Source organism: Gavialis gangeticus, unplaced genomic scaffold (genome assembly GCF_001723915.1).
Source record: "Gavialis gangeticus isolate Ggan-Ray unplaced genomic scaffold, GavGan_comp1, whole genome shotgun sequence".
NCBI classification, from domain to species: Eukaryota; Metazoa; Chordata; order Crocodylia; family Gavialidae; genus Gavialis; species Gavialis gangeticus.
The window spans coordinates 61,087,138-61,099,527 of record NW_017729030.1 but is presented as its reverse complement, the minus strand read 5'-3'; the positions used below and the strand labels follow the sequence as shown (position 1 = coordinate 61,099,527).

The 12,390-nt window shown below is 41.3% G+C and overlaps 1 protein-coding gene across 12 annotated transcripts in view; it reads left to right on the top strand.

Moving 5' to 3' along the window:
- ADGRL3 (adhesion G protein-coupled receptor L3) overlaps positions 1-12,390 on the top strand; it is a 1,275,722-nt gene that overhangs the window by 437,394 nt on the left and 825,938 nt on the right. For all 12 annotated transcript variants that reach the window (XM_019522289.1, XM_019522280.1, XM_019522284.1 and 9 more), the window contains one exon: positions 12,000-12,267. In XM_019522289.1, coding sequence (XP_019377834.1) covers positions 12,213-12,267 — 55 coding nt within the window. In that variant the 5' untranslated portion in view covers positions 12,000-12,212. The remainder of the gene's footprint in view (positions 1-11,999; positions 12,268-12,390) is intronic.

The window sequence follows — 12,390 nt, the reverse complement described above, 5'->3', positions numbered from 1 at the left end:
AGGCCAAACAGGTCAATTTTACTACTTGCAAGCAGGAGTGCAAGCTCCTCCTGCTTGTTCCCCATGCATCTTGCATTAGTGAAGAGACACCTTAATCCCCCCAAGGGAGCCCTGGGCATCCCCCCCTCCTGAGAGACGACTGGTCCCTTGGTATATACCTGAGCTCTTACCTGGGTAGGTCCTACACCTGGTTGAGTTTTCTCTTGCTCCTGTGGATCCCCATCCCCCAACAAACTTAGTTTAAAGCCTGCCGGAGGAGGTCAACTAGCCTGTAAGAAAACAAACTTTTACCTTGGGGGAGAAATGGAGACCATCACGCCCCAGGAGTTCCTCTGCTCTGAAGTGCGGGTTGTGGTCCAGGAAGCCAAATCTGGCGTGATGACACCAACTCCGGAGGTGCCAGTTCACCTTACAGATGCAGGCGCTCTGCCGCTGACGGCCTCCACTAACCGGGAGGAGGGACGAAAAGACCACCTGGGCTCCCAACTCTCTAAGCTTGGCCCCCAGAACCACATAGTCATCCATGATCTGGTCCAGACTACTCCGGGACACATCACTGGTTCCCACATGGATGAGGACCATAGTATAGTAGTCGGAAGGCCAGATGAGGTCAGTGATCTTCCCTGTGACATCCCCAATCTTGGCTCCTGGGAGACGGTACACTTCTCTCACCACAGTATACTTCTTTCACAAGACTGCCACCGGAGGTGGTTCAAGCACCCACTTTGAACCCCTTCAAGACACATTTGGATGCTTAACTTGCTGGGATCCTATGATCCCTGCTGACTTCCTGCCCCTGGGACAGGGGGCTGGACTCGATGATCCTCCGGGGTCCCTTCCAGCCTGAATGTCTATGAAATCTATGAAAGCAGTTATTTAAAGTCTGAACCAAAGTTATAAAGCTAAGGGAATCCAGGGTTGAAGATGAACCTCTGCTATCCATGATCACGCCACTTTGTCCCAAGTACTTCAGCTCATGTGTTTGTCAGAAAGTCAGGCCTGGTTGCAGCTGCCCTCGAGAACACATGCAACCAGTGATCAGATGGACTAGAATGTCTGATCCCACACTACAAAGCTCCACCATTGCCTGGCTGCCTTGGATATTAAGGGTTTTTTGGATTTGCGGTTTAGCTGCTATGCTGACAAAGAGCTACAAACTATGCTGCACCTGGCCCTTGAGCATGTGTGCTTAGGATATGAAGGTAAAGTATGTAGAAGATTCCTGCCTCCCACGACAGGCCTACTGCATGGAAGTGTAGATGATGGTAGTTGTTTACGTGATCCAGACCATTCCTGGGGACAGATTGCTCTGAAATGGACACAGCATTTCTGCAGAGGCCTCTTTACTCTCTGCAGACTGACACTTTAGGGCAGCTGTGGAGAGGTGTTACCTTTTGATTGGACTTGTGGTTAGGAGCTAGATTAATTGATCAATGAGACCATTCCAGTCACAACACAAAAGCTTTATTAGGATATGCAATAGCAAAGACTTATTGGTACTAATAAAGACAATGCTTACGTAGCCTTGGATTCAGGAAGAACAGGTCTGCTGGCCAAGAGTCTCTGCTTTCTTGGGGACTCTTGCTGAGTTGTTTTTTTTTATTGAGCTTTGAAACAGGTCAAATTTGTTGCTTGTTCCAGGCCCAATATTTATAGATGGTTGATTTGACTTGCTAATATTGCTCTCTGATTGGTTTTATTTAAATGCCTTTGTTTCACTGGAACTTTTGGAACTGGATGGAACCAGATTTTAGTGGCCCTAGGAAAGCAGTAAAGGGATCAACTTAGCTAAGGTGTTTTATTTATTTTTGGGTATCTGACCCCAGTCTGTTAATCATCTGGCAATCTTTACTTTAATTAAGATCTTGTTAATCAAATTAAATTTGTATTTTTGAGTTACCAGAAGGGCAGTTTTCTTATCTTTTTTTATGGCTTGCCTTTTAGCCTGCGGTCAGTTATTTACTAACTGGCCTGACAAGGCTGCTTTGTTCTTTCCATCTTCAAGGCTGCCTTTGTGCCTATAATCATTTGAACGTATTAGCAAAACTACAGTTGTTATAGCAAAATAACTATTAATGCATTTGGTTACCTTAGTTAATGTTTTAGGATGCAATTGTAATACAGGGTATCTATGATACAGGCCTTTGGCTGTTCAGTCATATTTCTGCAGTTTTGACTTAAATTCCCTGAAAATGGCCGAGTTTGACATCCAGACTTTCCCTGCAATTTGGTTATGCCTTGGATAGCATATATTTGATTCAAGTTATAGTGTTGTTTGTCATCCATAGCTCATGCTGCACACGCCTATGCATACCTACAGAGGAGACTACCCTACATCATTCTTAGGAGTGGAACAGGATATGTGCAGGCACCCCTTGTTCCTTCCTGCCTCCTCCTCTGCCCACCTCCAAAGGACCTGTGCACAGTGAATGGTCCACCTGGTGCTCTGGAGGAGGTATTGTGGCTGCTTGTTGCACCTTTCAGGAACTGTATCCAAAGGATACAGACAGTCCCTACTTCTTTACTAAGTGGTCTTTGTTTATGTTGCTGCAGAAACCAAGCTAAGGATGGTCAAGGTTAGTGAACTCCCCTCCCCCTGGCCCCCTTATTAGATCTTCAGCCTTTGGGGAATTTTTCCTCAGTGTTGATTAAGGAACTCCTAGGTAATCTGGGAGAAAGAGGAAAAAATAAAATAATGGGCAGGATCAGGGAGATAGGCTAGAAAAGAAGCACAGGAAGGGACACACGACAAAAGTGAGGAAATTATGTTAGAACAAGATGTTTTAATAGTTTAGAAAACATTTTCTTAGTCATGCCTGAAGGCTCTTAGCAAATGATTTTTTTTTATAAATTAGACTTCAAGATGCATCCATTTAATCATAATGCGCTTCCCATAATTTTCCTTCACATGCTTATTCCTCAGAACCCAAATTTTCCTTTCTGAATTAAAAGTGTGACCGTATTCAAAATTACAACTTCATAGTTAGAGTCTTGACCAGACAGTTGAACTCAGGGGCTAGGAACAGACATTACACAAAAACCAGTTTAAGTGATCAGAAACTGGTTTAAACCTGTAACAAGAACAGATGTTCAGTGCAAATAAACCAATTTGAAAATGGCTGAAACTGGTTTGAGATGAATCTGGTCAAATGTAGACCTAACTGATTTGGGTCAAACTGTTTTATACAATGTCTGCCCCAGACCCCTTGCTGGTTTAAGTTAAACCAGACTCCCCCAGCATCCTGCCATGCTCTCTGGGATGGGTTGGGCACTCTACTGCACAGCAGGGATGGCCCCTCCCCTCTGCTTCCTGACTGGAGCTCCAGAGACTGCAGGCATCTGCTTGGCTTCCTTTTCCCCCATCCCCCCACTCTGCTAAGCAGGGATTCCCCCATCCCCCCACCTTACACAGACACCTCAGCATTAGCTAGCATACCACATGCTAGCTATCGTCTGTGCTGTGGCAGATGGGACAAAGGCAGAATCAACAGGTAGCTGGTAATGTCCCTCTGTTTTTTTCTTAATGGGGTCATAAACACTGAGTTAGGGATGATAAACATTGTTATCAATTCCCTGCTGGGCTGGTCAGGATGGGGAGGGACCCTCCCTAATCAGAGTGTACTGCTGGGGCCTGGCCACATCCCCTTAGCTCAGCACTATAGAAGGGAATGGAGGGCTGCTGTAGTGTCCCCCGGCTTCTAGCCTGAGCCACTGCAGGCATGTGCCTGCAATTTTTTGGTCCAGAGCAGGTATGTGTATGGTTACAGACTGGTTTAACCTACCCAGCTTAGACTGACCTGCAAAGTTTGAATCAATTCAGTCTCAGGGTTTTTGAATGTCTCTCCCTAGCCAGGCAGCACAAACTGGAGCTGTGAAAGAAAGAGAGAAAGGATCTCAAAAAGAAGTACTATCAAAGCTAGCAAAAGCAAGTTTACATTGCAGTCTTGAGATCTGTAAGGACATGCAAATAAGCAGCAAAGCATTGTCAATGCCCAGGGCCACATCCTGTTATTCCACATATCAGGCAGCTAACAGGTGTACCTGAAAACCATTATCACAAGAGGTGTTGGGGTTCTCCATCTTCTTAAGCCTAAAATTATGGTGCATTGAAAGAATGAAGGTGGAAATGGCTTTTCAGTAACTCCATCAGGGTGGAATAGGATCATACTTAGCTTCTGAAATCCCAAAGAAATTCTGAGATTGATTTCAAAATCCTGGGATTTAAAAAACAAACATGAATTTTGGATTATGTTTATTTACCTTGTGATGCTAACCTCCAGGCTACATTTGGGTCACTTTTTTCAGGCCTTTTTTGGGGTGTGGGACGGGGGGAGTGTTAGAATGAGGACTAGAAACTTTTTTTAAAAGGGGCAAAAAAACCCAAGAAAGCTGAGATGTTCATAATTTCAGAGAAGTACCATATATGACACTTGCTATAAAATAGAGAGTTGGCAACAGTGATATACTGTTAATACCAATGTTCTGTGGTATTTCCTCTTTATAATGTAGACACAATACAACTGGATAGGGCCTAGAAGTGTAGTAATATTTTAGAATCAGTGATACTGCTTCTCTGGAGACCTATCTATAAACTGAAACATAACCTTGTTTAGAATCTGGCTGAGGGGATGGTTGCACGTTATCCTGGAATGGGATTGTCTCAGTCAGTTTCTCCTCCAGAATTGTTCCAGTGATGTATTTTCTATGAAGTTTAATTGTCATGGGTGGCTATTTTATATCTTAACAAATGTGAGCACCTCCATTTGGATTGGTGAGCAGCAGTTAGCCAATCGGAGAGTGAGGTTTTTCCTAGTCAGTTTTTGTGACTCTAGCTGATCTAGAGTCAATAAGGACATAAAAATATTTGCATACCTTTCAGTGTACTCTGGTAATGCCATCTCTCCAAATTTCAGCTTTGCAGTATTACCAACTCATGATTTTTGGGTTGTTCTTAAAGTCTATGCTTCGGGAATGTGTAAAACATAGGTCTTTCATTTATTTGTATATATAAAATGAATAAATAAAAGAAAGAAAGAGCTACGTTTTTCACATTCCCAAAGCGTAAACTTTAAGAACAATGCCAAAAATCATGAGAGTTGGCAATAGTGCCTTTGCGTAATTTATTATATATTTGCATGAAATCAGGGACCATCAAAATTATGTCCCTCCCCATGTTAAAATTAGGTCAGAACATAACCTGAGAAGATAATTGAACCCATCTGTCCCCAGCCATAGGTGTCCAGATCTGAGGATAGTGTACTGAGTCCAAGTGTAGGGAAGCCAGAAGCCAGGAGATACATCTGAGGAACTGAGTCAGAGATTCAACGGGTCAGAAACAGCATGAGGCTAGTCGAGCCAGGTATTCAGAAAGCCAGGATCAGGCCAGATATCCAAAGGGTCAGGCAAAATTTGGGGTCTGTGGGCAGGCCAGATCAGGTATCCAGAGAGTCTGTGAGGAAGCCAGTAGCAGCACAAGCCAAGGGTACAGCAGCCTAGGTGTAGGATTGAAACCTGTTGCCCAGACACTACCTCTTCAGTTAGGGAATGGGTGTGTGACTACGCCCAGATGCAGGGTTCTTGCCACCTGTGTCCAGTCTAGTGCTCTGTTGGGGAGGTGGCTGACTAGGATGGGCAGCTGTGCCAGGTACACCTGGGCTCAAGGCCACAGTATGCACCATTTTAAAAACAGGTTTCCCTCGCATTATGCGGGTTCTGTATTTGCGAATTCATTATGCAGTGACCCTTTTTATACCAAAAATTTGTTATATGCAAGATAAATTCACTCTTATGCGATCAGTATAGTGGAAGCCCACGGTAAGCTGCTTGGTGCGGTGCGGTGCGCTGTGGGAGTGATGCACACCAAAGTATAGTCTTCTGTGTGGATCTGTGCTCCTCACTCGTTCTCTGCAACATGTGTTTCTGTAGTTGCTCTCCTCATTATGATACTGCCCTATGCTTGTGTGTACCAAAAAAACGGTCTTGTAAAAGTGATAGAAATCGTTCTGGGGGCCAGTACAGTTGAGATCTTGGAACTTATCCCTATTTGTTGCATTGTAAAGTGGGTTCCCTTTATGTGAATTCAAGTTATGTGCCACTTCCCAGAAATGCATGTATAGCGTAAAGCGAGGGAAACCTGTAATGTATTAAGTAGCTTGCAAATGCCATCCTGCCTTGAGCAGAGGGGTTGGACTGAATAACTTCTCAAAGTCCCTTCCAGCCCTGCTTTTCTGAGAGTCCATGGTCTAAACTATACTATATTGCTGAAAAAAGGCCTGAGGAATGCCAGTCGATTCTTCCTATCTTCCATTTAGGGAAACAGATATTCAAACAAGAATCATCTGGTGTAAATCTTGTTCTTACAGGTTTTAGGCCAGGGCTTGGAGTGGTCTAAACCCTGTTATGGGTACATGCACAATTAAAGGGTGAAGTAGCCAGTTGTTGTGCATGTAGACCCATCAGAAAGGTTAGAGGGAACAGAAGTGGGAGCTCCAGTAGGAAAGGGAGCCTTTCATAGGTACTTCCAGGATTTTGAAAGGGGGTTGCAGATGGTGGGGTGCATCATCACTTATGGAGCAGCACATATGAGCACATTTTTCTCCAGTTAAAAATAAACTAGAAGCTTTATTCATATATTAGGGGCCTAGAGCTCTATTATTCAGTTAAAAATTTTAACAAAAACAAATATAACTTCATTGGAATGAGTTAAGAATAATCTGCAGAGCTGTGAAATAGGAATTTCATTGCCAGGAGCAGCTAACAGACATCAAAACTGAAGAACAAAGGACAGCTTGCTTGGTGGAACATCATGGCCATTAAAAAGGAAAGGGTCATTAACACCTGTGGAATGAAGAGTGCAGAACGAATCAGGTAGATGATAATGAGCCACGAAGCCAATGGATCCTCTCAGCACTGCCTGACCAGAAATGCTGCTCCCACTGCCAAGTAGTTGGTTTTTAACTTTGGGTGGAGCAGGAATCAAAGGGGGAGTGCAAGTGCACTGGTACACCCCCCTGGATCTGCCCCTGGAGACTTTGAGTTGGGTCAGGTGGGGCATTTCAGCCTCTGAAATTCTTCAATTGAAAAACAATCAACACTGAACACAATCATCTATGAAGACACTAAGTTTCTTTTTGTTTGTGGTTTGAAATAAAATATGTAGCATTATAGTGTTCGTTCAATTTCAGCTGCAAATTTACTGGTAAGTTTTCAGAAAGCCTAAAATATGTGTCCATGATTCTTTATTTAACACTGCCATTGGAAAACCTTTTATATGAACAAATGTGTCCCTGCAGTGTTTGCAACCTAAACATTACATCGATGTACAGTGCTGAATGAGAAACTGAAAACTAAAATGACTTGAAACTAGCTAAGGGGAAAGGAAGAAAAAAGGTCTTGCTTTGTTGCTGAAGTTGAAAGAAGTTTATTAGACTGTAGCAACTGATCAGAGAGAAGGAATTCCATTATTTAACAGTTCTTTCTTTTTTAACAATTAAAATTTTTTAAGCCAGTTACCTTTGTTTTTTGCTTGAGAACATCCTTTTTACGTTATATTACCTTAAAATGATAGGTCATTGTTTATATTTTGTTGAAGCAGTACATTTTCCCTTTTTCTTGTTCCTCTTTTGCTTCCTAAAGTGAAATCATGAAAACATATTTGGGGAGCAGAATCCTGTTAAACAGATGTTGAGAACAGAGCACTGCATTTATGGCACTGTTAGTTTCTCTGCAATCACCAGCATCAAAGGGTTAATTACTTGCAGGCATTTTTCTTTTGCAAACAGCAACTTTAATCAATATCTGCTTAAAGCATTGAACTTATTTTCTCCTAAGTAAGCAAGTTTTACAAAAGAAAGAGATAAGAAGTCCAGGACTATTTTTTTTTTTTTTAATTAAAGAATACAAATCTGTACTGGAAGAGGTAATTTAGTTGTTTGAAACTGTTAAACAAGTAACTCTGCCTAGCTAGAGGACTAGCTGGAGTGCAAGTGGAGAACCTCAAAGGTCAAATTCCCAGTGAAATGTTGGTGAAACACTGCCAGGGCAGAATTTGGGGCGAGGGTGAAATGCTACCAGGGCAAAATTGTGATGTTTTCTTCCCATGTTGCCAACTGTCAGTGGTTGCACAAGATTCCAGGCAGCCGAGAGCTCAGAGACTATGTGAGTTTTGAATAAGTTCTACTTGTGCTACTCAGGTCAACTTTGAATTCAGCACATCTAGGCATTGACTAGTTCTCAGATTTCTTCCCCTTCCTTCCCTCCTCCTTTAGACTGTCATTAAAGTAACACAAGAGATCCTTCAGATGTTGGTTGACATCCGGTATTGAAGAATGGACTTTGCTAGGCATTATATTCATCAGTATATCCATAACAGTCTTTTTAAGAATGATCATCTTGACAGGCATCACACAGCACATTTCTAGTCTCCAATGCCAGAGTATCGTTTGGCTTTCTCCTTTTCCATCAGTCCATTTTTGATGAGTTGTGCTTTAGGAGCTACTAGTGTGTAAATCACTTACCTCGATGTTTGACAGCAAATCAGGATATGTGGCTCTTGATGACAGCACTGCAGTCAGAAAGGTCAGTGTTCAGCAAAACCTTCTTGTAAATTAATGTAGCTTGCATTTACTTGATGGTTCAAGTGGAGACCCCTGTGGGTCAAATGCAACTTCTAAATTGTTCACACTGAAGGAGTGTCCTTTTCTTGCAACCAGTAAATACAGTATTTAGTACTTAAAAGATCATCAGTGGTCCCTCTGGTTTGGCTGTATTTTATGTCCAGAGAATCCAGAATATGCAATTAATTTTATTTTGTAGGGATTTTTTTGCTTTTCCTAATGCTTTTCTTGAGAGTGTGTTTTTCCCCACCACCTATAAGAGTTGACCATAATGATTTCATTTTTCCTTTACAGATGTTTTTTATCAGTGTGACAAAGTGAGTGCTTGGCCACATAAACTGATTAGTAAAGCTGTGAGATCAACCCAGACTTCGTAGTTTCATACTCTTCTTTCCATTGGGTTAAGACAGTGAGTGCCATTACTTTTGAAGAAATATAGTAATTTCCCCAAATAATGTCCTAATCTTTATAAGAATGGGTTTGCCTATATCAGCCAGTGCATGATGCATCAGATCCAACAGTGCATCTTCATTGAGCATTTGAGTTGATGCATGCTGAACTGGAGTCTAAAGGGTATTCTGCTTATGGAATTAGGCAAGCGTAACAGAGGGGTCTATCATCATTAAAGGAGAGATTGTGCCTGTTTTGTTCAGCTGAGAGGGAAGCTCGGAGAGGCATGATGCCACAACTCCATTGCCCTTCTGATCTCTTCAGGAGCAAGACTAGAAACAGTCCTGGCAGTATGGTGAAGGTGCAGTATCTCATGGATTATCAATGCGCGTGATATTGGGCCATATTCAGGAATGGTGTAAACAGTAATTTATTTTGAATCCCTTATCTTGGAATCTGGTCCAAGAGCTTAAGGACACTAGATAATTGGGAATTACATTTTTTTAAATAATGGGATGTAGCATTTATTTCTAGTCCTGGCAGATAGAAGATTCTAGGAACCACATTTTGTTTTACGTATTAGATGCCAAAGTGTGATCCTATTTTTCCTGGCTTGAGTCCATGGCAAACGCATTAATGCCCCCACTTCTGTAGCAAACCATCCCCCTTGTTTTAAGATTAAGTGGATAAAAAGCAGCGAAGAGGAGGCGGCCCATCCGCTCTTTGTGTTAACTTTTTTGGGGGGAGAGGGTTGAGTGGGGGAACATGAGAAGAATGGAATAGGATTGCAGTTATGTGCCCAAAAGGTGAAATAGGATCTGTCCCTATATCTTAAAATCCCAACTTTATGATTTTATTGAAAATGTATTTTGTACCTTATACCATTAATACTATTTGAATCAGTGGTCTTTCTTTGTCCATGGCATATACATTTGCATCCTCTGGTACTGAAACAATATAGAACTGTGGATCAGGGAATGAGAAAATACATGCTAACAAAGATCTGTGATGATGTGGTTTAGCCAATACATTTCATTACTACTACTTCCTTATTTGGAATGTGGAGTATAATTTGTTTGTGTATATAATATATACACAAATACATTTATATTATAAATTTATTTGTATATCATTTCCAAAATTTGTCCCAAATGTTTTTACTGCACCGTAACACTCTCTTTCCATAATATGACAATTTATAAAATTTATCAGAGTCTCTTGTTCAAGGCCTTACTAGCTCTCCCCTGTATTCATTTGTAGTTGACTTATTTTATTTTGTGTAATTTTATTTTAAATACCTGTAGTACAGATGCTTCAGACTTTTAAAACTTGTGACTGAGGCCTCTTGTGATTGAGACCAGTGGCCTGGTCTTAAAAATGCAGACATAAGTAATAGTCAGTTAACGTTAGTTTGAGGTGTACTGATTACTGTCTGAAGTACAAGTGGAATGCATATTAATTCTTCATAAGAACATAAGAACTACCATTTACTGGGTCAGACCATAGGTCCATCTTGCCCAATATTGTGTGTTACACAGTGGCAGAAGGTAGGTACTGAAAGGGAGAGTGAACAGAATTTGACCAGGGTTTTCCCCATATTTCTCTCACTTGCAGCCTCCAGCATTTAAAGTATAGGAAGTTCTGATTCAGATCTGCTTAATTCTGTTAAGACCTATATATTAAAATATTCAAGAACCTTGGTTCTGTTTGGAAAATAAGTGTAAAGTGTCATGAATGACCATTATGGCTAGTGGCGGGTCAGAAAAACTCTCTGAGAGCCATCAAGAAAGCGAGTCCATAACTTGACCAGTATGTCCACATGTAACTCACTTGACCGTCTACTGACCTTGGGCTTTTAGTCATCTCAGCTATGGAGCTGAATAAAAGCTTTGGAAAACAAATGCTACAGTTGAGTGAATTACAGAGGGAGGGGGCTAGGGGAGAATAACAGCTTGGACTAAAGTATAGTAGAAGCAAACACATTTTATTGGAAGAAATGATACATTCTTACAGAGAGCTTGGGTCTAAACAATGCAGGGTTTGATTTAGTTGATGAGCAAGGATAGTAGCACTGAACAAAGGATAGATTGTCTTGCCTAAGGTTCAAAAGTATGCCCACATTTCAATGGCATGCAACAAGTTTTTTGTATAGTTTTTTGGCTTCTCTTGGGTAAGAACAAAAATTGGCAAAAACAGAGAGGACTGCTCAGAAAAGCATAACCTATTCTGATTAGGGACTTTGGAGGGAATTATAATTAAATGAGGTTTGTGAAAGCCACAAAGTCTTATAGATCTGTAAAAGACTACAATTCCTTAAATGTTAACAGTTTTAAGTGGAACTGATATTCAGGACAACAACCTGGTGGTGTGATTTAACTTTCTAGAGGTGTTTTAAAATTTTTTCCTGCCACTTGGCTTACTCGATCCACCCATCCTCCAACATGAGTATAATATGGTAGCTAGTTGGAAATGTTATTGAGAGGAAAGTCCTCACACACATGTTCTCATTTTGCTACACTTCCTTACAAGGGCATAGCATGAGTACTTGTGGGACTGAGCTAAAGCTGAATCAGCAAGGCATTAGGTGGCATTATGGCAGGGGGTTAAAAGTAAGGTATATGGTCGTTTGTGTTTTGATTGCTGGTTCAAAACTTCGCTTGGTTTGGAATCAGTGACTCCAAGCTTATACAAGTTTAATGCCTGCATAAATGAATTAGAAGCTTTTAGGCCACTTCTCTGCAGAAGGTCCGCACCAGGTGCAGGTACTGATTAAACCCACGTTAGCCCTATTCTGAAAGAAGAAATGGAACACAAGTGCTAAGTGCTAACTCCCTGCACAGGGATACCATACTATCCTTACTGAACAGTGAATAATCATTAATTATGAGTACTTAGGCTGGTCCTTATCCTTGCAGTCGTGGTGTAACTTTTTGATATGAACAAAACATCTTTTTAATTTGTTACTGACCTTTCTTTTTTTCTCTCACTTTGTAGGTCTCAGACTCTGGATATTTACTGTGCTTTTTTTATTTTATTTTATTTTATTTTATTTTTATTTTTGGCTGGCTTTTTTCCTTCCCCTTTCCTTTGGATGTGAATTGAAGACCTGCTGAAGGACTGCTGAAAGAGGGAACAGGAAGACGCTTATTTTTGTTTTACTGGGAAGCACTCATTGCCAGGTTATCTTTACTTTCTCCCTCCACAGTCATGTGGTCATCACAGTTGCTGTTCTTCACAATACTCTTAGCACCGATAGCCCATGGTAAGTGAAGTATGGAAGGAGTTTGATGTGGGTTTGCCAATTATTATTGCTATTATTATTATAACTACAGTAAAAGCCCTCTTATCTGGCATTTTATTAACCGGCATTTCACTGAATGGGGGG